This window comes from Talaromyces amestolkiae (genome assembly GCF_001896365.1).
Source record: "Talaromyces amestolkiae strain CIB chromosome Unknown scaffold26.1, whole genome shotgun sequence".
Lineage (NCBI taxonomy): Eukaryota > Fungi > Ascomycota > Eurotiomycetes > Eurotiales > Trichocomaceae > Talaromyces > Talaromyces amestolkiae.
Window position 1 is genome coordinate 190,379 of NW_024468062.1, and position 26,701 is coordinate 217,079.

The 26,701-nt window shown below is 48.6% G+C and overlaps 9 protein-coding genes across 9 annotated transcripts; 3 read left to right on the plus strand and 6 right to left on the minus strand.

Annotated features, from left to right (window-relative positions):
- Window positions 1-813: 813 nt before the first annotated feature.
- BHQ10_009714 (uncharacterized protein) lies at window positions 814-2,397 on the minus strand (the record flags this gene model as incomplete). Its single annotated transcript, XM_040882660.1, has 7 exons — window positions 814-933; window positions 991-1,461; window positions 1,524-1,862; window positions 1,922-2,001; window positions 2,102-2,174; window positions 2,261-2,308; window positions 2,380-2,397. 7 exons carry the CDS (start codon window positions 2,395-2,397, stop codon window positions 814-816), a joined length of 1,149 nt encoding a protein of 382 aa, XP_040738216.1.
- Window positions 2,398-4,715: 2,318 nt separating this feature from the next.
- Window positions 4,716-7,161, plus strand: BHQ10_009715 (uncharacterized protein; the record flags this gene model as incomplete). The annotated part of the gene is made up of 5 exons (XM_040882661.1): window positions 4,716-4,782; window positions 4,832-6,186; window positions 6,235-6,339; window positions 6,386-6,695; window positions 6,752-7,161. 5 exons carry the CDS (start codon window positions 4,716-4,718, stop codon window positions 7,159-7,161), a joined length of 2,247 nt encoding a protein of 748 aa, XP_040738217.1.
- A 299-nt stretch (window positions 7,162-7,460) lies between these two features.
- BHQ10_009716 (uncharacterized protein) lies at window positions 7,461-10,467 on the minus strand (the record flags this gene model as incomplete). The annotated part of the gene is made up of 5 exons (XM_040882662.1): window positions 7,461-8,163; window positions 8,760-9,678; window positions 9,737-10,169; window positions 10,225-10,254; window positions 10,324-10,467. The coding sequence occupies 5 exons, from the start codon at window positions 10,465-10,467 to the stop codon at window positions 7,461-7,463; spliced, it is 2,229 nt and encodes a 742-aa protein (XP_040738218.1).
- Window positions 10,468-11,515: 1,048 nt separating this feature from the next.
- Window positions 11,516-12,391, plus strand: BHQ10_009717 (uncharacterized protein; the record flags this gene model as incomplete). The annotated part of the gene is made up of 1 exon (XM_040882663.1): window positions 11,516-12,391. One exon carries the CDS (start codon window positions 11,516-11,518, stop codon window positions 12,389-12,391), a length of 876 nt encoding a protein of 291 aa, XP_040738219.1.
- A 262-nt stretch (window positions 12,392-12,653) lies between these two features.
- BHQ10_009718 (uncharacterized protein) lies at window positions 12,654-14,085 on the minus strand (the record flags this gene model as incomplete). The annotated part of the gene is made up of 3 exons (XM_040882664.1): window positions 12,654-12,722; window positions 12,774-13,817; window positions 13,876-14,085. The coding sequence occupies 3 exons, from the start codon at window positions 14,083-14,085 to the stop codon at window positions 12,654-12,656; spliced, it is 1,323 nt and encodes a 440-aa protein (XP_040738220.1).
- Window positions 14,086-14,664: 579 nt separating this feature from the next.
- Window positions 14,665-18,374, minus strand: BHQ10_009719 (uncharacterized protein; the record flags this gene model as incomplete). Its single annotated transcript, XM_040882665.1, has 7 exons — window positions 14,665-14,728; window positions 14,786-16,423; window positions 16,476-16,548; window positions 16,616-17,325; window positions 17,428-17,552; window positions 17,943-17,967; window positions 18,211-18,374. 7 exons carry the CDS (start codon window positions 18,372-18,374, stop codon window positions 14,665-14,667), a joined length of 2,799 nt encoding a protein of 932 aa, XP_040738221.1.
- A 1,743-nt stretch (window positions 18,375-20,117) lies between these two features.
- On the minus strand, window positions 20,118-22,007 carry BHQ10_009720 (uncharacterized protein; the record flags this gene model as incomplete). The annotated part of the gene is made up of 1 exon (XM_040882667.1): window positions 20,118-22,007. One exon carries the CDS (start codon window positions 22,005-22,007, stop codon window positions 20,118-20,120), a length of 1,890 nt encoding a protein of 629 aa, XP_040738222.1.
- An 864-nt stretch (window positions 22,008-22,871) lies between these two features.
- Window positions 22,872-24,202, minus strand: BHQ10_009721 (uncharacterized protein; the record flags this gene model as incomplete). Its single annotated transcript, XM_040882668.1, has 2 exons — window positions 22,872-24,083; window positions 24,137-24,202. 2 exons carry the CDS (start codon window positions 24,200-24,202, stop codon window positions 22,872-22,874), a joined length of 1,278 nt encoding a protein of 425 aa, XP_040738223.1.
- Window positions 24,203-24,609: 407 nt separating this feature from the next.
- Window positions 24,610-26,267, plus strand: BHQ10_009722 (uncharacterized protein; the record flags this gene model as incomplete). Its single annotated transcript, XM_040882669.1, has 3 exons — window positions 24,610-25,486; window positions 25,536-25,973; window positions 26,032-26,267. 3 exons carry the CDS (start codon window positions 24,610-24,612, stop codon window positions 26,265-26,267), a joined length of 1,551 nt encoding a protein of 516 aa, XP_040738224.1.
- Window positions 26,268-26,701: the final 434 nt, after the last annotated feature.

Genomic DNA, 26,701 nt, shown 5'->3' on the forward strand with positions numbered 1-26,701 from the left:
AACGACGAGGTCTTTAAAGACCAATTTACTAAGGTCCAGTTTGTAGACAGTGGCAAAGTGACAGCCAGTCAACAGACATCGTGGCCTGGTCATTCTATTTTATTTATATAGATGCTATAATACTATTAGCGAAAAGCTTACTGACAGCGCTAGAAACAATCCTGCAAGAAAAATTCAACAATAGCCGGAAGAATCAGTTCGGCTGATTCGACCATCCTCAGGAGCGAGCCCAATGGGGAGGGAGAAGCTGCTTTAGAACCTGGGCTGGCCTATGAAGCCATCCGCAACAGTGGGGAGATGCTTCGTTTAGTTAGCCCTATGACGAGTGCTGAGTCGTTCACTCTAGCCAGGAGTCTAGTGAGTATTTAGATCGAAAAGAGCTCGCTTGCAAGGTGAGGAATCAAGATTGGGTCGGTGGAGGCGATGCTAGTGAGAGTTTGAAGAGGTTTAGAGTGAAGTGTAGTTACGCTAGGCTCGGCAATTTCTGCCTCCCTGAATAGCGTGTTCCTGGCACGTGGATTGCCCCTGCTCATGATTTATCTTCATTGACTAGTACTACTTTAAACTAAGTTACCGGTCAATCCGTCAGGCTGATTAATGGTATTGCAAGGGAGTCAAATTGATTGCTAGTATTTGAACAGCTAGTGTATGTAAACGAAACAGAATACGCTTCAATTCATTCATAATCCACGGTTAATAATGAATAATAAACATCATGGGAATTCGAGATGACTAATGAGAAATCCAGTTGGAAAGGAGAGATACTATTTGACAGACGACATGACGAGTAATTGCGCGAAATCAAGCGAGAAATTATTGATCATCACCCTCGTCGGGTTGCTCGAAGAGAAAGTTTGCTGCCAGTTCTTCGTTCTTGTCGCAGGCAAAATAGGCTTGAATGACCGAGTCCCGTGAGAATCCAAGACGGCAGAGCTGTGATATCTTGATCAGTGTCTGATCTTATCAAATTAAGAGAGGGATAGTACGAACTCGTTCAATTGCATCGCGCTCCTCTTCCGTAACACGAATCTCATGCGCACCAGGAGGAAGTTCGCCCTCCTCACCCAAGTCCTCCGCCAAAAGCTGAAGAAATTGTTCCTGGTTCTGACCAATCAATTGAGCCAACTGCGGGTTGCCGGCTCCGACCTGCTGCAAGATGGGTTCAAGCATTTGAGGTTGCTGCTGTACTAGCTGTCGCAATTGCTGGAAATGCGGGTTGTTGCGGAGGAAGTCGAGATTGCCCAAAGTGCCGGCATCTCCAGCTCCAGCTCCAGCTCCAGCTCCGCCAGTTGCTCCGCGACCTGCAGCACCGCCTGCCTGTGCCGCTGCTTCGAACAGATTTACTGGCTCTTCCCCAGTGGCTTCGGTGGCTGCTGCGGCAGCGGGTGGGGTGGCTGCTGGAGGAGAAGCGGCGGCGGCGCGAGCTTGAGCTTGTTCCTGTTCGGCGCTCTCGGGGATACCCTACGTTGTATCAATTAGCCACCTTTGACCGCGGTCATCCTCATATTCTCCGCCAAGCTTACATTAAGTAGGTAGTCGACAGCACGGTCGGGATTGAAAAAGGCAGCCCGCATAGCACGATCAATATCAGCACGAGGGAAACCCATCGCTTCCATCTGCGCAATCACCGCTTCTCCTTGGGTGCCCATGGCCAAAGCTGACGGGTCATTAAAGGCTGGTGCCTCGCCGGCGGCGGCGGCGGCGGCGGCAGCAGCCCCGGAAGAGGCTGGGGKAGGAGTTGAAGGAACCTGAGGGGTAGCGGCTGTAGTAGCTGGGGGAGCTGGGGCGGGAGCGGGAGCACTGGGAGTTGCGGCTGGTGCTGCTTTAGCTGGCGTGGATGGACCTCCAGCGGCGGGTTTAGGCTATCCGGAAGGTCAGTATTTTGCAAATTTTTTAGGAGAGCGGTGTGGCGAGAACATACTTTCGATACCATGCATACTATGAAGCCCTTCTCCTCGATATTGTAAGACTCAATAGTGTTCGCATCTTGAAGAATTTTGCCTGATTCCGGTCAGTTCGTGAGCGTCAAACCAGGCAGAACTCAAGCGGCAAAAAGTAGAAGAAAACAAGTTTGATTTCATCTAAAAAGTGCTCTACGCACCTGAATAGATTAACTTTTGTTGCGATGCCTCCCAACCTTTCTCTTGGGCGATCTTTTCTTTCACCTGGCCGACCTGTGATAAGTGAAGTGTTAGCCCCGCACGACTGGGCGATTGGTTGGAGGGGAAACGAGAATCGAAAGCTGGAGATGTTCACGTACTGTCTCTGAAGGTTCGGCCTCGATGGTGAATTTCTGCTGCTTCAAGTCCTGTGGAGAAGAAGGATGTTAGCATCGAGAGAAAAGGGATGGCGGGGTGATTGCGAGAGGTGAAGGCATACTCTGAAAGTGAGCTTCATCTTGACGCCACTAGAAGGGTGTCACTGCGTCTCCGGAGTGTGAAGTGGGAAAGTCTTCTCAGTCAAAGGATGATAGATGGTGATGGAGATGACTGCGAATGGTTGGTTTGAGAGGGTTTTCAGGTTGTTGAGGATGGAGATGGCGGTTGAAAGAAGATGGGGAAGTCGGACAAAAACGTAAGTAAACTAAAGTTGCTGCTGATGATGATGGAAGCGGTCGCCGCCTCAGGCCCGCAACCACATACTAACTAACTTAGGAAGAAACCCAGGCAACGTCAGCCTAGACTCGCCACGCCTTTGACAAGCTTCAAATGCCTGGATAGATTTTAGTTTCAAGCTTGTTTTATTTTCATGTACGGATATCAAGGTTCTGCTATATCAAGTTGCTCGCTGTGATTGGTGGGCCACGTACTATGCCGGTTGCTATGCAAAACGAAAGTAAAATCTGCTACTTATGCGAGTAACTCTGTAGAGGTAGCATCTGCATGTGGCGAAAAATATCTCGCCGACTCAACCCAGTCAGGGTAAGAACAGGATTCATTATGTATACTACGCTCTGCAGGGGCGCATCTGGACAGACTCTCACGAACCAACCCGCGCTGTATGCTGGAATGAAGCGTATTCTCGATACAGCTGGTTATCTGATGCGTACATCCATACATGTAATAATCCAGTCTCAGCTGAGACACAGTTGTAACCAAGACTCGAACACAACACATATTGTTCCTGCATACGAAGGATAGTCCAAAGAGTATCGATATATATATGTATTGATAGACGTATTGCCATTACATACAGTACGTACGAGATCAATAGTGGATCCACACTGACTCTAAACAGACTAGCCCATCCGCTGCACATCCTTAATACTTACAACAACACAAACTTCTCTGTACGAACCCCTACTTCTACTTCAACCCTTGTGCAGTCTCTTTCCTTCCCCGAAACGCTTTAATCTAAGCATACCAGACCGTGAGGTGAGGCTTCAGCATAGTAAGAGGCAAAGGTCATGTATCCTTTTCGAGGTACGGTATTGCTTGATGTGGCTTCTGGCGGATGTCTTTATTCGCCGGCGAGACTCGTTGTCAGGCATCTTTGTTGCAGGAATTAGATAGATACGAATTTTTAGGGATGGTAACTAGCTCAAAAGAACGAATTATCTGCATGGTCATACAATTCAGCCATACTTGAGCAGACTGGTCGTACATAGTAGCGGACAAAGGATGATCTACCATACATGACAAACGTTGGTCTTGCATGGCTCATTGATTACCACCTTCGAATCTCTATTTCCAACTCGTCTATGATATATACCACTGAGATCGTCCAGTTACTTAATTGAAATGTAGAGTAACGACTAGGTAGAATTGTATACTGAGTAGAGACTCGAGAGCGAGGTAAGTGGTGGGTCCACTAGTTCCGGAAGCAGCATTAGTCAGGCTGTAAGTTACTTCCGCTCCACTCGCCATTCTACTAACTTTCCATATGTAAATTTCTAGTCTGCTCTCTATGATCGACTTCGCTCTCACTATCTCTATTCTACTATTCTTCTATCCTGCTATTCGTTCTCTTACAGATATACTTCGTGTCCATTGAGTGTATTGCTCGGTCAACTCACCTTCCCATCTTCCCTCCCCCATCCTAACGCTGTCAATCTGGCCGCTGTGTTGCTTTTGCCTCATGTCTTCTCCCTATGGGAGCGAGAGCCGGTAAGTCATACTATCTTATTGTTTGATAGACCCAGCCTATCCTCCCCATGTTTCATCGAGTCTTTGTTTGCAGTCTCTGCCAATTACGCTTCAGGGCTGTCGGGCAAACAGAGCTATCAACTACTCCCCGATGGCTGGGTTGCCTACAAACGACCTGCTCTATTCCTTGTCTGCACAATGCTTATTGATCATTCTATTTTCCTTGCAAAACTTTCTTCCCTCGTGATTTAGTTAAGCATGTGACTGCTGACCGCAAATCTTCCTACTCGTATATGGTCACTGTACAAACACATCTGATATTCGGGCGCTTCCCATCAAATTGATGGGTGTACCAGACTGTCTCCCAGCCTCTTCCTCTTTCTCACTTTTGTTTTCAGTCAGCAGTTACCTGCTGTTTCTGGACGGCCTTGCCTTTCTTTTCTCCTTGGTCCATTTCTCGCCTTCATCCGTCTTTCAACAATCTCTCGCTTCATCCTTCACTTGACAATCTCACCCATCCTCAACTCATCACCCAGCTGGTTACAGCAATCATTGCACCCCAAACTCTCCACATGCTTATTCATTTACCATTTTACAAAAAACTAACATCGCTATCACTAGAAGCACGCCATGGCGGGCAGAAAGCGCAAGGCAGACGTTTCTCACAAATCCAGCTCACAAGACATAGTTCCAGGTGGTATGTACATCTTATATACGGTTCAATTTTCATCACTGACATTATCCAGACACGCCTAAGCAGACTACTGCTCCCAAGACAAAGAGCACAGCAGCGCGCGGTAGTCGAAGCAAAGCTGCTGTTACCGCACAAATTCAGGCAAATGGTAGCGGAGGTTCACATACTTCGAATTCCTCCGCGACTGCTTCACAAGAGGAATCCACCTCTACCCAGGCCACAAAGGCGCCCCGTGCTAAGCGTCAGAAAGTCTCGCACAGCACCGAGGTTTTACAGGCTACCAGATCTTCCACCAGACTCAAATCTCGTGCACAGACCCCTACCCCGGAGATGCCTCCAAAGTTGTCTCCTCAATCGTCAACTGAGCCAGCAGAGGTTTCAAAGAACACGGATACAGAGACGATCCTCGAACAAAACGAAATCATCCATGCACCTGAGCAGACTTTGACAGGCTCTAGCTCCGAGCAAATCTCGCGTCTGACTCCAAAGAGTAGCGATGTAGAAGCTACTATCAAGTCAGATGAACGGCCAGCTCCAATGACAACACGTGGTAGAAAGCGAAAACTTGCAGCGTCCACAACAGAAACTTCTACAAGTGTGGCAAAGAAATTGAAAGCTGAAAATACCGCCCTAAATAGCTTTGCGATGTTAGAGGTATCAAAAATCGAAGAAACCAACACAGATATCTCTACGAATGATGCCAAGATGCCCAAAGTTGAAGAGAAAGCGACCGATCCAACTGCAATGACTGTTCCAACCGAATCTACATCCAACACCGAGAAATTTCGGAATGTGCAAGACACTGAGACGGCCAATCAGCCGCTCAATGAGTCTGCACAGACGAACCACACTGAAGAAGTCGACACAGGCTCCGGTCAAAATAGAACTGCCAGCGGTTCGGGTACCCGAGGCCGCGGCAAAGGTGGTCGTGGTAGAGGGAGGGGCAGAGGAAAGGGTAAGGGCTTCGGCAACACTGTGAAAAAAACCGCAGATGCCCCTGCTGGCGCTGGAAGAGGTCGCGGCGGTGGTCGTGGAGGAGGCAGGGGAGGAGGCAGGGGAGGAAGACGAACAGATGACGATTCCGAGGTCGACGTTGAGCGTTCAGGCCCGCCCAATCCTTATGCTCAAAAACTGACTGATCGGCAAAAAGAGTTGAAGCATAACTTTAAGCGACTTGCAGCTACTCAGAAATTGATACTCAATGAACTTGCCGGTCGCACCCAGCAAACGCTTGCTCGCGACAGAAAGGCACATCTTGAAGCCGTCGAATATGATGAAGTGCAAAAGGCACTAGAACTTTATCTACAGAGAAGGCTGGACGCTTTGGAAAGTGAACACCGTCTCCGTATTGAACAGGCGACTCGCTTAGCTGAGGCTGAGGCCCAAATTATTAAAGATCGATATGAGGTAAGAGTCAGTTCTCCATCTTGCTGCTGTTACTAATATTTGAACCAGGCCAATGCTACCAATATTCAGGATGAACTCTTTTACGCCGCTCGAGGCGAGTACATGCAGCTCGTCGAAGGTGTGCAGCATGCTGGCGATGATGAGCACACAGAGGTAGGTCTCGTACATATCGTTAAGAGCTGTGAACTAACTTTAGCAGCCCGATCTCGATGGCCCAGGACTGGCGCCATCTCATGCATCGGCAGAACAACCCACTGCTTTAATTTATGAGTACGAACCTTATTATTTGAACGAACCCAAATTCACACGCGGCTTCAATTCTCGATTCGTCCGTGAAAATTCTGGCGCCGAGGCGTATGAAAGGGGCAAAAATGGCTGGGACGATTTTACACAGCGCGCAAAGTTGAAAGAAATCAGCCAAGAAGAGTCTGCCGCGGATTCTTTGCAACTACTTCTTCAAGCTTCTAAAAGTGCTTTCACCAACGAAGATGGACGCCCTTCCTCCACTGGTACAGCATCTTCTGAAGCTTTGTTTGCGCTAGCAGACGCAGCCAGCACTGCACAGCCAGTTTCCTCGCGTCCGTCTTTTCCACTTTCATCGCATCCGACACCAGACCAACATCTACCATCATTCATGCTGCCACAAACAACACCAAGTCGATCAACTCTTCCTCCGTCACGTGGTTACCCAGATTACTACACAATGGGCTCGAGAATGCATCAATTAACACCCCCGTCACGTCTTGGACTCGACGACTATTCGACTCGGGACGGTCCACTTTCACGGCTCSGACTGGACCAGCGGCGAAGCTCAGATTTGCGATACCACCCTTTTTCGCCGCCAGCATCTCTACTACGAACAACGGCAAGAACTGCACCGCCTCCTTATTATCACTCAAACGCATACCAAAGCCCTTATCAGGGGCCCGCCCCATCGCAATCATCTTCTTCGACTCGTCGGCCATATTAGTCTGAGCCAAACTGTCCCCTAGAAGATGAGCATGTACAAAAGCTATGATCAGTTACCTTAGCGTTGATTCAAATTTTGAGGGTCGTTTTCATATCGGTTCATTCCTGTTCGTGCTTTTCAGGATCGGTTTTACTTCTTTCTGGATATTGCGAGGCGCCGGTGCCCCCCCGCCCTTGTTATCTGAAGGATTATGTTCTTGTACACTATTGTTTCATCGATTAGGTTGGATAGAAGCTGTCTTTAGCAATAATGAAGCAAATGCTCAATATAAGCCCCATCGACCATAACCCAAGAAGGGACGAAACTACTTCAACTCCACGTAAACCCTACTAGCCAACTGATCCACATCCGGATACATCTTCCCATCCTCTCCTTCCCTCTGATACTGATTAACATTAAACTGCGCGATCAGCCTCGCTCTATATGGCTCCGGCGGACTCCTCCAGACATGACAAACCGCATCATGAAGACACTCAATACTAATCCCCCTAAACCCACCCTCAGCCGCTTTACGCATTAAAAAATGAGCCAATTCCTTCATCACGCCTGCCCCCTCATAATCCGCTCGCGTTGACGTGCCGTTCCGCAGCATCACTTGACCCAGCGCAGTCGCCTTCCAGCTCGATGCCTCTCGAGCATCGAGTCTATCAAACTCATGATTGAGATCCGCATAGAACGGTAACGACTCAATCAACGGTCCCAAACGCGTTTCGTCGAACGGATCAAATTGATCCAGCGCCATCGCGATCGATACAAGGGGGAAGTCCATCTGCGAGAGCAATTCGTCTGCCGTCGCTTCTGTATTGGTCTCGTCCCAATACAGCGCCCCTCCTTTAGTCGCAGAGTCGGCGCGTTTGAATTTGTATTGTGTATCGAAGACCCCGTACGAGAGTCCAGACGCGATCTGGTGCGCCATCATGTAGTCACATGCTTCGAAAAGGGCGTATGCGCGCTGGGTTTTGTTTTGGGGGTATATGGTTGGCCAGACGGGGGAGTGGAAGACGTTGCTATGGGTGATTATTGCTTTGGCCCAGGGGAGGTGTTTAGTGGATAGTTTTTGGATTTGGTAGCGGTTTTTGATGGTGTGTTCGGCCATTTTGTCTTTACCCATGTATGATGTTTATATGGATGGATACTAGATAGGAGGGCGGCACGCAACTTATTTATATATTAACTGGTATTATGGCTGCGCATTAATGCTCGCTTTTTGAGCCAGGATTACGCACACCGTTCGGAAAGTGGGAGACTATTAAATGAGGCTTGAGTAAGCCAATGCAGCTTTAGTCATGGCTCCAATCAATCGTTTCCAGAAATAGTCAAGGTTGTTGGGAATCAATCAGCTCTTACATCGGTTAACCGGATTGGTTCAATTCTATTACAGTAGGGTGTGCACATTTCAATGTTGGACGTCTGAAAAGTCAAGAAATAAAAGCAAAAATGCCTTTATTACTACAGCATTATATACTATCAATATGATTTCTATACCTCCTTTTCATGACCCTCTTCCACAGGTTCATCAGCATCCCCCAACCTCAAATCTTTCAATGAAAGACTAATCAAAAACCCAAGGCCGGCAACAACCGTATACAAAATCCAAACGTACCTCAGCGCATCCGTCAACGTCTCAAACACAACCTCCCTCTTTTCCCCCTCTGGCAAAGACTCAATAATCCCAGCCGCCGCTGTCGACGCAACCGCAATCTCCGTCGCGATCTGCTGACCCAATACCTTGGCCATAACATCGATCTTGGTGCTGACTACATGGCCATAGACCACTGAACCGACTACAACTGAAACCGAGGCTGCGAGTTGTCTTACGAATGAGAAGGTTGCTGTTCCACGGGCCAGTTCCGCGGGTTTCGTATTGGCCTGTAGCGCGATGAGGGTAGCTTGAAAGTTTGGACCGATTCCGAGGCCGACGATGAGTTGATACAGGACTATTCGCGGCCAGGAGGTGTATGGTTTGAGGTCGATGTAGAGTCCGTATCCGAGCGTGGTGAAGAGCATGCCTAGGACGATTGCTTCGCGGGAGCGGCCGGTGCTGCGCATGTAGAATCCTGATGCACCGGAGGAAATCGCTAGCGACACGACCAGCGGCATAAGGTAGACGCCGCTCATGAGGGAAGTGGTGAGAAGAACATTTTGGAAGTAAACGGGCAGATAGAAACAGCCTCCAATAAAGACCGTTGCGTGACAGAAGTTGATCATAAGCACGGTAAAGTTGTACCAGTTACTGAAAATACCGACGGGAATGATTGGCGTGCGCGCGAACTTCCATTCGTTCAGACCAAAAATGATTGCAGTGACGATGCCGAATATGATAAGACAGATCACGGTAGCAGAGGCCCAGGGGTATTGGGAGCCGCCGAACTCGAGGCCCAGGAGGAGCATCAGTGTAGCACCGACAATCAGAATGAGACCGATCCAGTCGATTGCGCGGAGACCTTCGAGGATACTTTTGAGACGAATGTCGATTTTGAGGAAGAAGAGAAGACCGAGGAAGGCGAGGCCGCCGACTGGCACTGCTGATTGTTAGCCTGTACGTTTTAGGGCATTTGTGTTAGGAAAGACCGGACGCACAATTGATGTAAAAACACCATCGCCAGGTAGTATATGTAGTAAATGCGCCGCCGATAATAGGCCCAACTGCACCGGCAATAGCCCAAGTAGCGCCAAATATACCCAAATATGCCGAACGACGACGAACGTTGAACAGATCCGAGACGCAGATATTGGCGAGAACCGTGATGCCTCCACTGCCTATACCCTGAATGGCCCGTCCAGCGACCACCATGGCTACATTGACGGCCACGCCGCAGATGAGACTTCCGCCAAGAAAGAGAACCACAGTGATCATCAAGGTGAGCTTCCGGCCCCAGATATCGCTAATCCGACCCCAGAGGGGAACACAAGACGCATTTGCCAAGAGATAGGAGGATGCGATCCAGGAGTATGCGCTGTCGGAGGCTTTGAACTCTGCTACCATTTTTGGAAGGGCCGTTGAAACGATGGTCTGTCATTAAAGTTCCTATTAACATTGAACTATTGAGCCAGTATAAGAAACTTACAATGTCTAAAGCAGCTAGAAAAACGCAAAACTACGAGCAAGCGTATGAGCATCACATCCCTATCTACCGCGAAAAGTGACAGTCGGTATGGACACCTACACTGAGCGCGACCATCACAATTGCAATCCGCGGTTTGCTTTGATGGTCTGCCGGAGAGTCTTCATTCTGGACTGGCAGTTCGACGGGTTCGGGGTCGACATGGCGCTTTGCGGGGAGCTCTGACATGTCGAGTCCATCTTCCATTTGGTGGTAGGATTTGGGAGAGGGTTTCTGCCCGATCTCAGCAGCCATGAGAACGATCGACCGCTGGGACTGAGAAGAATGTAGAAATCTGAAGACTCTTGAGTCAGACAGTCAGGAGGTCGACCAGACCAAAGGATAAATTCAAAAAGCTTTCTCCCACGTGCGAGTCGACGTCATTTTGTGGCTTATGGCTTGGGACGAACCCGATCTACGGCTCTTTTTCACGGGTTCATTATCTTCATTTAATTTGCATTATAGTATTGCTGTTATTAATGTTAATTAATCTAGGGGAACTCTGTACCCATAGCAGCGCAGGTCTCGCATGCGTGTTGAGCCTTTCAGAAGTGGCTGTCTTGCAACGTGTTCTGCAACTGTGTAAGATGCATTTAGCCGGACAATTCGAGAATGCTCGTTGACAGATCCTATCATATCATGTATTATGGCGTGGCGTGTCTTCACCAACATCGAGGGGGTTTGATCTAATCTTTTGACACAACGCGTATGTATGCCAGTACTAGACCCAAAATAGTAAAGCGCAGCCGAGTTTGCTTTACCCTTGGCGATAGAACCAATAGAAATCGGAGCTATACGAGACCGGTTAGAGCGGTGGAAAAGGTGCTGTAGATCGGGCGGTTAGGGTCACATCTCCTTCTTTGGTCCTCTAAACACCACAGAAATGTATGAATAGACTTTCAGCACTGCCAGCTACACACATCGTAATTCTAGCTAGGCTCACGATTCGAACTATGGAGAAATGCCTCGAAAGAGCGCACAGGCTTGGAGGCTTGGATGAACGTATGGATCGGGCGAATGAGATAGACACAAAGCTGGACAGTATTTGCTTTGACATTCATGCTTTTGCATCATGAGCTCGAAGTATATATTCTTGAGAGATCCAGTATGTAGCTAGCATGCAATCAGTTCAACCTATGAAGCTGTCGACCTCTCTTCACCGTTGAACAAAATGACACACCCCCATCTTGCCGGTTCGTAACCCTAATTCCAACATCACCACGCCATACCTAGATAACCCTCATCTAACATATCCATGGATGTGCACACAGAACGAGACGACACAGGCTACATAGACCCCTTATTTCCCAATCCCAACGGCCCAAACGACACCCCGATCATAATCTACGGCTATACCCCCTCCATCGCCCTCGCCGCTCTAGCCGCAATCTGGTTCTTCATCCACTTAGTCCTGCACACCACCCAAACCCTCCGTCTGCGCAACTGCTGGTGGTGGCTCACTTTCTCTGTTGGCTTAGTTTTTGAGGTCATCGGGTACATTGCGCGCTCCCTATCCGCCAAGAATGACCCTTACAACCTGACTTACTTTGTGCTCAATTACTTCTTCATCGTGACGGCGCCTGTATTTTTGGCGGCGGGGATATATACAATTTTGTCTATCTTGATACGGGATACGGCGGGTGGGAATCGGTTCGCGGTTGTTTCGCCACGAGTCATATTGTGGTTTTTTATCACGTCTGATGTAGTGTCGACAGGCATACAAATCTCCGGCGCTGTGTATGTCGGAGTTCGTGAATCGAACATGCAAGATCCGACTGTTGCGAATAATATCTTGCTTGGCGGTCTCGCTTACCAGGTTTTTGCAATGAGTATATTCATCATTCTGTCCTCGACATTCGTCGTTCGAGCTCGACATGCCCTCAAAGCAGAAGGCCGAACCACGTTCGTGGCCGTCTTCGTTCTCTCAACCCTCATGGTGTATCTGAGGACTGTGTTTCGTCTCGCAGAGACAGCGGAGGGGTTGTTCGGGAAATTGGCGACCCATGAGGTGTTTTTTGGGTGTTTGGAGTTTGCGCCGATTGCATTGGTGGCGCTGTTACTGGGGGTTTGGCATCCGGGACGCTGTTTTGGGTTGAGGCGCGAAAGGGGGAGAGACAAGGCGAGTGCTTGATATTTACGACTATCATAAAAGGTATATACTGTATTAATAGTGCTCCATGCGAGGTTATTTTAAGTTGAAAAGTATAAGACTGAAACTTCTGGATGTATTCGTCTAGAGTGTCTTATAAACATGTACATGCAAGTGCTTTTTGCCGTCGAGTCCAGCATCACGCAGCTATAAACAAATCCCACAACGCCGTCCGAAATGAGCATTAAATCATCATACTAACTCCATTGAGTCCATTTATACAGTTATGTAACCCTGACGGCTTCTAAATGACTGCGGGACGGACTGCCTGGAAGTCTTCAAGTGAAACGTTCACAGCACCGGCTTGAACCAACTACACCAATAGTCAGTAAATACTCAACCAAAAAGGGGAAAAGTGACGTACAGCTCGTCGCAAATCATCAATCAAGTCATCCGCGTCCTCGATACCCACACACAACCGAATAATGTCCTCTGGCATGGCACGCTCCGCGCGCGTCTTTGCATCAATACTAGCATGACTCATGCGACAAGGCATACTGATCAAACTATTCACACAGCCGAAACTGACACTAATAGCCCACAGCTTCGCGCTCTCGACAATCCGTTCACTGAGACCAACGTCGCCCGTCTCAAATGACAAGACGGCMCCAGCCCCTCTAGCCATGGAATGATGCAATTCGTATTGCGGATGAGACTTCAAACCGGGGTATCGGACTTTGAAGCCATGAGCCTCCAAAAACTCGGCGATGCGTTGCGCGTTGGCTTGTTGTTGATCCATGCGCACTTTCAGAGTCTTGACGCCGCGCATCAAAAGCCATGAGTCGAAGGGCGACAGACCACAACCGGAGGCGTTGATGGGGAAGTATAGTCTTTCACCGAGAGTAGGGTCGTTGACGGCAATGACGCCGGCCATGAGGTCGTGGTGGCCGGATAAATATTTTGTGCCGCTCTCGTAGACGATATCGGCTCCCAATTCGAGCGGGTTGAGAAGTAAAGGGGACATCATTGTGTTGTCAACCGTAACCAAACAGCTGGGATTGGCTTCGTGGGCCAGAGTGGCAATCTTGGGGATATCAACGACTTTGATCAACGGGTTTGTCGGCGTTTCGAGCAAGACCATCGCCGTCTTGGGTCCCAGGACTGCCTGCACTTTCTCCGGTGTAGTAGTGTCAACGTGATGCACGACAATGCCGCCGTGTGTCTTGAGATAAGTCAACAACCGATTGCTACCACCGTACAAATCGTCGCCGGTGACGACTTCATCGCCCGGTCGGAGGAGTCGCGTGATAACGTCCAGGGCAGCCATGCCGGAGGATACCACGAGCGCTCTTTGAGCGGACATGATCTTTGCGAGATGGCGTTCGAGATGTGTACGTGTCGGGTTGCCGGAGCGAGTGTAGTCGTATTCTCCACCGCCGGAGCCGGATGTTTGTTTGAATGTGGCACTCTAAACATTGCGATTAGTATATGATTGCCCCAAACCTTGCCAGACAAGTTCATAATACCTGATAGATAGGTACGCTGCTGGCATTGTACTGATCGCCGCTATCTGTATACACCAACTCAGTGGCAAGGGCATATCGGCGTCCGGCACTGGGGCTCGATGGAGCGGGTGACGGCGGTAGATTGTGTCCATCTAGATCGATATGAGGAAATGCTTTCTTCACAGCACTGGCCGACGAAGGGCCGCTCTGTCCGGAGCCAGGAGACGACATTGTATGTTGTTTGTGCGTGGTGTGTATATGTGCTCGTTCGAAAGATTGAGGAGGGGTAGATGAAGAGAAAGTTTTCAATGTCCCCGCCTGCAATTGGTGTTGTAACTGACGGGATAAAGCAACCACGCCGCAAATATAGTAACAAAGTCAGAACATGAGATGAAAAAGAAGCTGATGCTCTTCCTATATAACTGAGTCACGCTTGAAATAATGCTAGCTCGATGTCAATTGCGGAGTGACTGAGCAGGGCCGACTCGGGCTGGGGCGGGGAGAACGTGATTGGCTAGTCCGACATCGGTGACCAGGACCAAGAGCACGTCATTCCAGCTTGGCCTAATAGGGACTAGCGCTGTATATCTCTAGCTAAATGGTCTGTGATTGGGTGAATTAGATTTGTAGCAGAATGATGCCATACATTTGGTACACCGACACTACAACATGCTAAGATCTCCAAATTACTATCTCCATTTCATACACTTCATAACGAAACACCGCCTCAACAACAAAGTATAGAATCAATATACAATGATACATCGATACACGCTTCCGTCATATATACATGCACATCAACTCACATTTCTAGCCAGCCATGGGGTCGGCAACCAAATCCCCAAAGCTTCCATTAATGCCAAAGAATTGGAACCTGTCACATGTCAGTAGGGAACATATACTAACAGAAAGAAAATTAAAAAGTACGCACCAGTCTTCAACGTTCAAAGTTGTCGGTGCTGTAGGATTTCCGCGAGAGCTGTTACTCCAATTGTCATCCTGACTAGTAGCATCCATATTACCCGCCAGCGCTGCATCAAGCCCTGCCCAATTCTGCATTCCTTCCATATGGAACATCTGCTGCGGCGGCGGAGGCGCATTCGATAGGTTGCCCATGTCGGGATGGATGCCAGCAGAGACATGTGACGGACTGCCTTGAGCGCCTGGTAGTGTTCGAGTAGGCATTTGTTGTTGTTGTTGTTGTTGTTGTTGTTGTTGTTGCTGATTCATCATCATATTACCTTGACCACCCATGGTGTTAGCTGTTTGCATCTGAGGGTCCATCATGTTGGTCTGCGTGGGGAAGAAATTGGTGCCGTCAGGGAATAGTTGGTCCGGCTGGAAATTCTCCCACAAGGAGGGCGAAAGATTCGGCGAAGTACGAGTGACAAGGAAAAGATCTGGAGGTGTAGCCGGGAGAGAGAAAGACGGGTTGAATGGAGTGTTTGCTCGAGACGTTCCTGTATTCTGTGCGCCCTCTTGACCTTTGGGAAGGTTGGGCGACATTTGAGGCAGAGGGCCTATACCGCCTTGTTGTCCAGACATGGGATTTACTTCACGCGACGGTGTGGCAGCAGGAGTCTGTGGGCGCGATCGCTCGTACGATACTGGAGGTGTAGGATTACCGTTAGGTAGTCCGATATCCATGTCATCGAATTTCCGCTTTGGTGGCTCTGTTCTTCTGTGATTGGAGACTAGGTTGGGTTCGTTTTCCGACGGACGATTCTTCTGGTGTCTTTTGCCTGGCGCTTTCTGCAGACGCTCTTCCAACATCTTATTGCCCAGAATGGACTCAAACAGAGTGTGCACCATCTTTGCAACCAGCCAAACCTTTGATACATCCTTCAGTGCTTGCATGCAGATGGTCATTCTTTCTTGACAAGCAGCCACAACAGACGGTACAGACGATCGCATCTGGTAGACATGCATGATCAATGCCGAGAAAAGACTGTAGACGATGAATGCTGGAGTGTAACGGAGCTCGTTATGAGACTGTAGCTTCTCAACTATGGACGTGATCATTCCAGCAGCCTGGAAAGCAATGGTGCGTGACGGATATGCAATCTCCTCTGTGCGATAACTATTCGCGCTCGCTGTAGCCGGTGGCATGTGCGCTCGATGCAGGAGACAAAGCGTTGTATAGTAGTTTGAGTGAAGCAGCGCTGCCCAAAAGTGATGGTTCTTCCTCTCCCAGTAGACCGCTCTGGGGCAATTTTGAAGCCAATCGGCCAACGCCATGTCGGAGTGTGTCAGATCAATGGCATTTGTGCGCCGAGATTTGGAAGCGACGGAATACTGCTGCGACAACACAAGGCCCATAATCTCACACAACTTGACATATTGGAGAAAGAATTGCACGTGTACTGGATCCGGAGGATATTCGGCTGGAACATCACCCTCGTCTTCGATAAAGTCGTCTTCCGTAAGCATCTCAACGTCGGAATCATCAATGTTGATGTTGATTGGTCTGCCAAGGGCGACAGCAACAGAGCGATCTCTTGTAAAGAGAGTCCACCATATTCTTTTCCATAGTCGCTTGTCGGATCTGCTAAGCTGGGAGTTTTCGACGCTAGATACACAGTCAGTCCTCTGATCGTGACATACGAGTCAATTATACTAACCTTCGGTGCATACCAGAACCTTGAGCCACTAGAATTGCTACTCGACTCCAGTAAAAGACGTTCTTTGTAACATCTAGAGTACTTGTCAGTTTGACAGCCACAAAAGGAATGAATTTCCATAATAGCAGAAGAGGACTGACCTTCAGGACCCTCCCAGTACCACCCCATCAACACCAATGCTTGAACTAGGGTAACACGATCATCCTCATAATTGGCATCGTAAAGTGCCTTGGCACGTTTGTAGAAGGTGGTAGAGGCAGGAATAGTGGAGCCATTTTGATCCATCAATTTCGAATTGTTGCAGACTCGAGAACCAGCCAGTAAAATAGCCTGCAGTAGAAGGAGCGAAGGCGGATTCTGAGGGTCTTGATATCGGCGCATGAAGCGGTTGCGATTGATGATAGGTACGACTGGAGCCACCCATTTGAAGTAAGCTTCGACGAGTTCGTCGCATAGCTCCCGTGGAGGAAGTAAAAATGCTCCTCGCCGATGAAGAATCTCAATCTCCAAGCTGTCGAGTTCGGTCAAGTGTCCCCGACTCCCTCGGATAGTCTCCGGAAGTGGATAGTGAACAACATCTGTGAAGCCTCGATCATGGACAAGAAGCGATAAATTCGATGATTCGCCCAAGTAGGCAACCCGGCCTGGTTCCTTGATTGGCGCTCTTGTAAATTTTGGCTTCATGATCTGAGCATTATATGGTCCTGGGTTATTCGTCTCTGGATTCGGCCTGACAGCTGCCGCCAATGTGTTCGCCGGCATTCCATCGATGGATATGGGAGGATTTGCAGGGAAAACCGGGTTCTCCTGCGTTCGCGGTGTGTTTGATTCTTCCTCGTCATCGTCGTCTCTGTTTTGGTCATAAGTTTTAGTGTCACTAAAAGGAGTCACTGGTTAGCTATCATAGCCGATACTGATAACCGTTCTAGTGTTGTTCATTGCAGCAACATACCCGTTATTATCCTTGTTTCTCGGCTGTTGGTTCTTCTTTCGTTTCGGCGTCGGAATACGACATTCGATAGCAAAAGCCACACAATTAGTGCAAGGCACACCTAAGCTGGCAGCGTCACATCGGACCTGTGATAAGTCAGTAAGCTTATCATCGTAATTTGCTTGTGACAGCCCGAAGAAAACCCGGCTGGTCCGATCGACGTGACGGATGCCTCTAGCTGTCTCAGTCGCATAAGAAACTTTTAAAAGAAAACGCACCTTTCGAGCATGACAAGTCTATTCGATTTTAAAAGCATGTGTTAGCAAGAATCTTCCCTGATCAATGTTTCATCGCATTTCTCCTTTTTCCTTTTTTGTTCCCCAAGGTACGAGGTGACCGTATGTATAACAAGGATGTGCTAATCAGGTATGCGGGTAGATAGTGGGGGCGTCCGATTTTGCCGAGGCACAATCAAGCACCTCAACGTGGAAATGCGCGCGACAAACGGTCAAAGACGAAAAAGCTAGAAAACGTACCTCGCATGCACGGGACGCGCGTTGCCTGTAAACCAATCGATCAGGAACAGATTAGCAAGGCTACTTATGAAAAGATTTGACATGATGACAGGGTGAATTATTGACGTGGGCTGGATTTTCAAGCTCGTGCTCTCCCGACTCGCGATCGCCACGGAGCATGAAAAAAAGGCTTCATTCACATGTCAAGAGAAGAAAACCCTCTCATCGCAGCACATAGAACAGACAGAATACAACATAGCACGGAAGAGTATATATATGGATAACATACCTTCTAAAACTTGCAATACCTGCATTGGGGACGCCAGATGCGCCTGACAGTGACAGCGACTGATTATTGCTCCCAGATTTGGAGCGGTCCTGACTTGAAGCAGGACTGGGATGGTCTTGCTGCTGGTACTCCATTTGGCCTGCCATTTGGTTTTCTGTGGCCATGATGTTTTATAGCTGCAGAGCGCAACTGCTTTCCATCGATGCTTGGAATGCGACCTGTTTGGTATATCTGGCTTGTTTTTTTGCGATTTCTTATATCTGATGCGCACTTTTCCGGGATGTGTTCCAGGGATGTAAAATTGTAAAACGAATGACTCTCGACGAGAGGCGACTGAGGAAACTTAAGGAAATGAAAAATAAATGATGCAAACCGAATACGAGGTTCACGCGATCCCGATGGAAGAGTGTTGGTTCCCTAGGTTTGCTTTGGCGCGAGCGTCAAAGCATGGAAAAGGAGGAAAAGTGAGAATAAAAAGAATCCCTGCTCACTGCCTGAACTGGCCGATCTGTGTATGAAGGGTTAAAAAGGCGATGCCTGATATATGGATGGCGAGAAAATGCGGATAAAAGCGGGAGAAAAGCCAAGGGCTTGGAGCCTGGGGAGTTGTGCGGAAAATGTGGAGTAAGGCCAGAGGTCCGATGGCGGTTGAGAGTGATACAGCTGGTAATAATAGTCAGATTGGTATATATACTTGAATTGTGCGTTGCCGAAGTGTTGGAATAGTATGGGGAAGAGCAAGCGGAGGAAAGAGGAGAGGAGAGAAGGATGATGGTGGTGGATCGATCAGCCAACCAGGCACGAGCCTATTACATACGCGGTATTACAATTACCAGTACAGCGGGTTGGACCCGTGTCACGTATAATTAATTAAGCATGAATGCTGTAAAGTTTGATAACTTACGTACGGAGCAGTTCCGGTATTTGTCTGACCAGTCTCGTATTTTAATCTAATCAGTCGAACCACAGTCCTCAGCCAACCCAATATTCCGCACTAGCTGCACGCTAATGTCATGGAAAACCAAGGCTGAGCGCATCATTTTGGGGTCATTTCCGGGGTAGGTTTGTCTTGTGTATGGATTGTATGTATGTATGTATGTACGTATTTTACCATATACGCGCACAATCCTCTGTATGTCGGTACATGAAGCGTCAGATGCACATGCCTGTACTTATTTATATTGTATTATCATATACTGGTATAGTACTTACTTCTGACAGTTTGACAATCTATGCATGACTCAAGTGAAATAATCCCATTATGAATTCGCTTGATGTAATGGGGTTTAGAGCTCGTGGATCACAACGGCTGCACAGTGTCCTGCATCGCGGATAATAATTGTACAACGGCCACGGGTACTACATAGGACATGCTTTCTGATAGATCATATCAGTGAATTCTATGTGTCTAGCCCAATTGGGTATTAGGTATTGGATGACAGGCAAGGCTATGTAAAAATATGAACAGTTCAGAGTCGTCGCAATAAAATCGGATTGAAGGCTCTATACGTCTATGCTAGGAGCATGTTTCTCCTGAACTACATTACACCGGGTCCGTTGATACAGGGATACCGACAACTACCGACATACGAGAATGCATGGGTAAGTAATGTCGACATACATGTGAAGCAGAGAACAAAAGCAGTCAAATCATACAGGATTAGTGGCCTGAAAGTGGACGGAGTTGGGGTAATGAAACATGCTAGTGACTGATATTATGCAAATCGGCATGTTGATGCTGTATGATGTGATAGAGGTTGCGGACGCTGCAAATACAATAGGTGATGATGAATAGACAAAACACGGCAGAACAACGATGATGACGATGACGATGTTATAAACAGGAGGTATCTTTCGCTCTATATAAAGGACTGGAAGAAGAATGGTAGAAACTGTCAGGTGGAAAGCTAGTCGTTTTTATGCGCGTCTAGACGAGGACGGGTGCGAGTCGTTGAAGAAGGCGAGTTCGAGAAGCGTTCGTATTGCGAGTAGTTGCCCATAGCCTGATTGCGACCATTTCGGCTTTCGGTATGACCATTGCCCATCAATACTTCAGAGTCACTGCCTCCTTCAAGCCCATCATTGAGTTCGATAAGATCACCTAGTCCCGCAATACCAAGTGCTTGACCACGTGAAGACTGCTGGGAGCCTCCCGGCTGCAAATCATTTAGACTTGTTTTAGCCCTTACCGCCATCTTCCTCATCCATCCTTCGATAGCTCCACCGAAATTTTCCAAACCGGTGCTTGATGTCCCTGAAAGCACACTTGAGGTCGAATCAAATGACGCCTTGCGTAGTGTCGAAGGCGCCGGTGGAGGAGGAACTGAAAGATTTGGAAGATGTTGCGCGACAAATTTGTTAAGGCCATCTTGTGCAGGGCCTGGAGCATGGACCTCCCTACCTAATGTCCCAACACCACCTGGTCCCTGTAGCGTGATGCTGCTAGTACGCCTATGACCGGCTCGACTGGACCGAAGTGGTGAAGTCAGACGAGACGAGGACGTGGAAGGAATAGGCGAGCCATCTCGCTGGTAAGATGAAGAAGAATCTATACGATTGAGTCTTGTAGGTATCGTGGGAGTTGGAGGTTCGGCGTCAGAATACGGTAGTGATAAGGACTTTCGCCTCGAGCGTGGGAAGAAACCTAATGTCTTGCGAGGTACACGACCAATCTCGACTGGGCTTGGAAAGCCTTCCATCATGACCCATGCTTCATGTTTCCATACGCGCTCATTATCACTTTTGGTTGTTTGCACTGACTCGGACGGTTCGCCAATAGGCGGGGACTCGCTCGGTACGATCGAGCTACCAGCAGGGTCTTCCGATGAGGTTTCACCCGACAAATCATCACCCAGCAGATCAACATTGCCAGGCCGGTCTACCCGTCGGCCCTTGACAGAGCATGCTTCAGCCGGCAGGAGAACGATCTTCCTCGTTTGTATACTGTCACTCGGCCAGAAACCGTTCGCTTTTCGGAAGATCGCAAGCTGACATCCATATTTGATACATAACCCTGTCATCGAGTCACTCGGCTGAATGTGATGGATGTAAACCAGTGCCTCTTCATCCAGCTCAGGATCCATTGTACTATCATTTGAAATCTCCAACGAATCTTTCCGCTTATATCGATCTCTGAGGTCGGACAAGGAGTCACCATTGGCAAGTAGCAATATCTCTCTTTTCTTCGCTTGTACCAAAGCTTGTCGCTCTTCTTTTGTTCCAGAACCGATTTGTGGACCTGATGAAACCGAAGGGCCCCATGCCGAAGGTCCCTGCTGTTTCGATAGACTCACAGGAATGTCGGACCGAGAGGGCTTTCGGCGTTTCGTTGAAATTGTAGAATTAGAAGCCGACTTTCCCCACTTCAGATCGTTCCCTAAGAAGGACGAAGTAAGACTTTGGATAGACGACCATGATGACTCGAGAAATCCAGATGAGTTATGCGATGAGTTAAATGGCTGAAAAGTGTCCCTGCTTCCATATGCGTCATCGTCGTCTCTATACCTACCACCAAGGTCCCGCTCTGATACCCTTGAAAATTGCTTCTGAGGGAGAGGCGAGCCCCTTTGTGATGCATATGGTGAAGGTGTTGTACCTCGAGACTGAGGAGGGGTCAGCCGAGCGAAAGAAGAAGCGACCCTAGAAGTTGATGAAGTCTGCGGTCCCTCCTCCTCACCATCATTGTTGACGGATATGAGCCTTCTATTTCGAGGTCGGACAGCGGTACTCGATCTTCGACTTGTGCTGGCACTTGAGACCGCTGGGTTGACATCGAGGAAGTCGGTATTTGAGCTCATTCCTACTAACGACACTGGGTTTTTGATTTCGATTTACGTATGAGTCCTCCGTAGTCTCCGTGTCCGACTTCAAATTTCGATAGAACGTCCGGGGCCCGTCTGTGAAGGCCAAGGAGGAATAAATTCAAGTCATTCGATATGCAGCCTCCGAGGCGATAAACCACTCCCCACCAAGCCCGTGGTAATCGCTTGGGAAGCTGTTTAATTCTCCGTCATTCCTTCAGCAGAATATCACGCGTTCCTTGATTGGTTGTCTTCGGGCGCGCTTTTTATCGGAGTCAAATCGAAGCCAGCTGGGACTTGGGGTGATAAGGACAGTGAACACGGGGAGGTACACAACCGCAGTGACGAAATCACTAAGCGCGCGGATTGGGCGGGGACTCCACAAAGACCGGTGTTTAGAGTATGGCTTAATAAGTGTAGACGATATTGTAATGCTGCTACAATTTCAAAAAAGCGATGGCGATGCGATTGGTCTGCAGGTGCGATAGGTATATAGCAGGAAAGAGGTAGCTAGAAGGCAAGAGTAATGCCATACGTACTACGGAGGTGGGCTAGCCGGGGCCCTTGAACCCATCCACGCGGCGCCAAGACTGATCCGCGGTCCCATGTCAATGACAATCAAACAGCAGCCACTCGTTATTTGGTGTTAATGTTCAAGCGTATATCTACGAAGAGGCTCTTCATTGAGCAAGGAATAGTCCTATCGTTTCGTAAACAAGGTCAAGCATTAGATATGTATACATGAAGTTTATATGTCCAAACGCCTTACATGCTCTTGTAGCATGTCATAAAATAGCCAATAGAGTTCAAAATTGAGTGGAGAACAACAACATGTCCCAGTGACAAGTGACAAGTCGTCGACTACTCAGGGGGCACCGAGATGGCAGCCGGTATTGTAGCGTGTGGCTGGACCTCCTCTTCTGCGCCCTCGGACTCAGTTGCCCATTCTTTATCATCTGTTTCACTCACAACCTTGCTTTCGCGTTTCGGCGTCGTTTGAGGTTTAGGAATCACCTTCAAGCCGCTACCGGTGCGGTTATAGAAATCTTCTGTGCGCAGACCGCGTACTTCTCTGGGCTCAACAGTTGTCATGTGAATGCCGGCTGCCTTCTTCTCTCGAATCAGTTCACGCATAGGCACCATTGCTGCGTCTCGGCAGGCTTCTTTAATATCGCTACCTGACATTCCCGCCATGGCGCTTACAAGATACTCAAGATCGAAATTCGGGCGGTCGACCTTGGTATCCTTAAGAACAAGAGCGAGAATGCGTAGCCTCTGTGCAGCAGGCGGGAGGCTAACGGGGAACTTTTTGGGCATACGTCTCAGAATAGCCTCATCGATATCTTGAATTCTATTCGTAGCGCCCAGCACCACTACCCGTTGTGGCTCTCCCATAGAGTTGGAGGATGTCAGTCCGTCCCAATGCGTCATGAACTCAGCCTTGACCATTCCGCTCGCTTCATGTTCACCACTCCGCCGCGTACCCAATACCGCATCAATCTCATCAATAAAAACTATAGCTGGTTGTAGCTTCCTAGCCAGTGAAAAGACCGCATTGACCAATTTATTGGAGTCACCGTACCATTTTTCGGTCAGGGTGGAAATATGTAGATTAATAAAACAAGCTCCGCTTTCGTGAGCCAGTGCTTTGGCGAGCATCGTTTTACCGCAGCCTGGAGGTCCATAGAGCAAAACACCAGATGGAGCGGAAAGTAACGACGATGTTGATGCATATAGATGAGGCATGGTCAACGGATAAATCACGGACTCTTTCAACTCTTCGATAATATCGTCCAGTCCTCCTATATCCTCGAAGGACACTGCAATATCTTCCGGAGCGACAACGTCCATTGCAATGGCTTGCTCATATTGATTCAACACCAATTCCTCTTTCTTCTGCTTGCGGCTCCTGCGTGAACCGCTTCGGCCTGTGGTATCGTCGTCGGAGTCGGGGCCATCGAGTCTCCGCAGAATCGCTGCTGATTTCTTCCTTTGTTCTTCCTTCTTCTGGCCTTCGGGGTCTAGATCGATGCGCGATAGAAGATAACGGATGAGAAAGTATGCAGAGGCAGACTGGAGATCGTTGAGGTTAGCACGAAGCCCGAAGCCTGGAGATGCTATCTTACAGTGCCGGCTATCATAACCAGTTCTTGGACGAACTGCTGCCATCTTCGACCTCCACCAGACGCCATGTTGAAGTTTAAATTTCAAGGGAATACAATAAGAATGCGTTCAAGATGAAGTTCAAAGTTGACCGATGGGCCGCAACAAAGCGATGCAGTACTCGTAGTATGCCCAGCGATGTGAATCTGTGGCGGTGACAGCGTGATTGGGTGTGGCTTTGCCGCGGCTGACGAAAGCGGTGAGTTATCGACTCGAGATAAGAAATCACATGCTTTGGCGCCCGAAAAGTCTTAGCGCGTAATCGAGACTCCACGTTCGCGCCTCGCGCCAAGCCTTCACCAACACGGGGAGTTGATGTTTGGCATTGTTTGCGATTGAGTTGACAATCCTCAACGTCGCATACACCGTCGCATGATATTCAGCATACTTACAAATCGCTACATTAACTTGTGAATATAATCACTTACACGCAATCATGCCAAAAAGAAAGGCTCCAACAAGAATATCTGGTCTGGTCGACTCTGACGATGAGATTGCCGACAATGCAGTCGCGTCGCATTCCGAATCACACGACGAACGACCCGCGAAGAAAGCTAGAGGCAGACCTAAATCGACTGGCGTAAAGGTTGATGAACAACCAGTAGCCTCCAAAGCTGCGCGCACCTCATCCGCTGCACCAGTGAAACAGAATAGCACTATGAAGAGGGTTCCAAATCGAGGACGGCCGCGAGCAACTGCAGCAAAATTAGATGGTATCGACGAAGACACTGAGGATGGATTACAGACTGAGGATGACTCTTTGCAAGAAAGCGCCCATGAAGAGCAAGTCGCTGTACCAGAAGTATCACCGGTCAAAAAGAGGAGGGGCCGACCGCGGGAATCGGATAGCAATGCAAAACAAACACACGTAACGGAAGATGGCGAATTTGAATATACGCCGACGGGTTCGCGACAATTCAAGCCTGTAGAAGAAACCAGCAAACCTGTCAAGCCCCGTGGTAGACAACGGAAGTCTGACTTGGCAGAAGAGACTGTGATTCCCGACAGTCAGAACCCGACTTCAGACGTGTTGATAGACGAGGTTCAGCCTTCGGACAAAAGATCTAGCATCTCCTCACCATTGAAGTCCTTGACAAATGGCGAAAGACCAGGCCGAAAACGCCCAACTGTTACTTTCGCAGACACCGTTGAAAAGGCATCATCCGATCCAGACCTAAGACGCAAGCTCGGTGACATGACCAAGAAGTATGAGACGCTGGAAGTCAAGTATCGTAACCTACGCGAGATTGGCGTTGTGGAAGCCAATGCCAATTTCGAAAAGATAAGGAAACAGTGTGAAAGCGCTACGAATGGTAAGGCTTTTTTTATTTGATGCTATCAATGGCGTGCTAACCTTGTTAGCCTCAAAAAAACTTGTGGATTCTCTCAAAGAAGAGCTTGCTGCGCAGAAGGTTCTCGGCAAAGAATCCAGAAATCTGCAGAAGCAACTGCGCGAGCGAGAAAAGGAAGTGACAGGTCTACAATCACAGGTCGGCGACCTATCGACCCAATTATCCACGGCCCAGACAGAAATCAAGGCATTGCAGACAAAATTGGCAGCCGCACGAAACAACTCCGTGCCCAACGACGCTTCGAACAATAAAGTCCCCGGAAGCGCCGTCAAAAGCGTTGCGAATCGCAATGCTGCAGCAGGTGCTGCCGCTGAGGCAGCTCAGGCCGCTCATCTGGCGCAGTTAAAAGAAGACTTATACAGCGATTTGAGTGGTTTGATCATTCGAAATGTCAAGAAAAGAGACTCCGACTATCTTTATGACTGTATTCAAACTGGTGCAAATGGAAGTACGTACTTTAAAAACCTAAATCCTTACATAGCACAGGTCACTAATGTCATTACCAGCTCTTCATTTCAAACTTGCTGTGGCACATGACGGCAATGGCAATATGGCTCCCAATTTTGATACGACAGAGTTCCATTACATGCCCCTTTTGGACTCTAATCGCGATGCAGATCTAGTTGAAATTTTGCCGGATTATCTTACGGTGGACATCACATTCTCACGACAAAACGCGTCGAAGTTTTACAACAGAGTCATTGATTCTCTCACGAAACGACCAGTCGATTCGGTTGAATGAGTTTCTCTTTGTGGAGAGTCTTGTGCATTAGGCATTGGAGCATTGGCTTCGTGGTTTTGGTCTGCATCTGATTTGTTTGATATCCTTTGTTCGGCGTTCATCCGTTCCAGCTTTGGCCCCCAGGATGCTTGGACACTTATTTTTGTTTCAGCGAGAATGATACACAAGAGCAATGAGATTCTGAATGTATGAGCGTACGTAGTTGACGTCGCAGGTGGCTCGATTAGTGTTCTTGATTGGCTTCTCAGCAGGAAAGGGCCCACCGTTGATCGAGCCCGAACGCGCCAGGCGGTCAGGCTAAACAGCCAATCAGGACACGTAGACAGAGCTTCGCCAGGTACCTTCTGAACGTAGTAGAATTATTGCCAGTTTCATTACCTCCAACCAGTTTCGTTTCAATAGGGGACGATGCACAATTGCTCTCTGCATGGTCT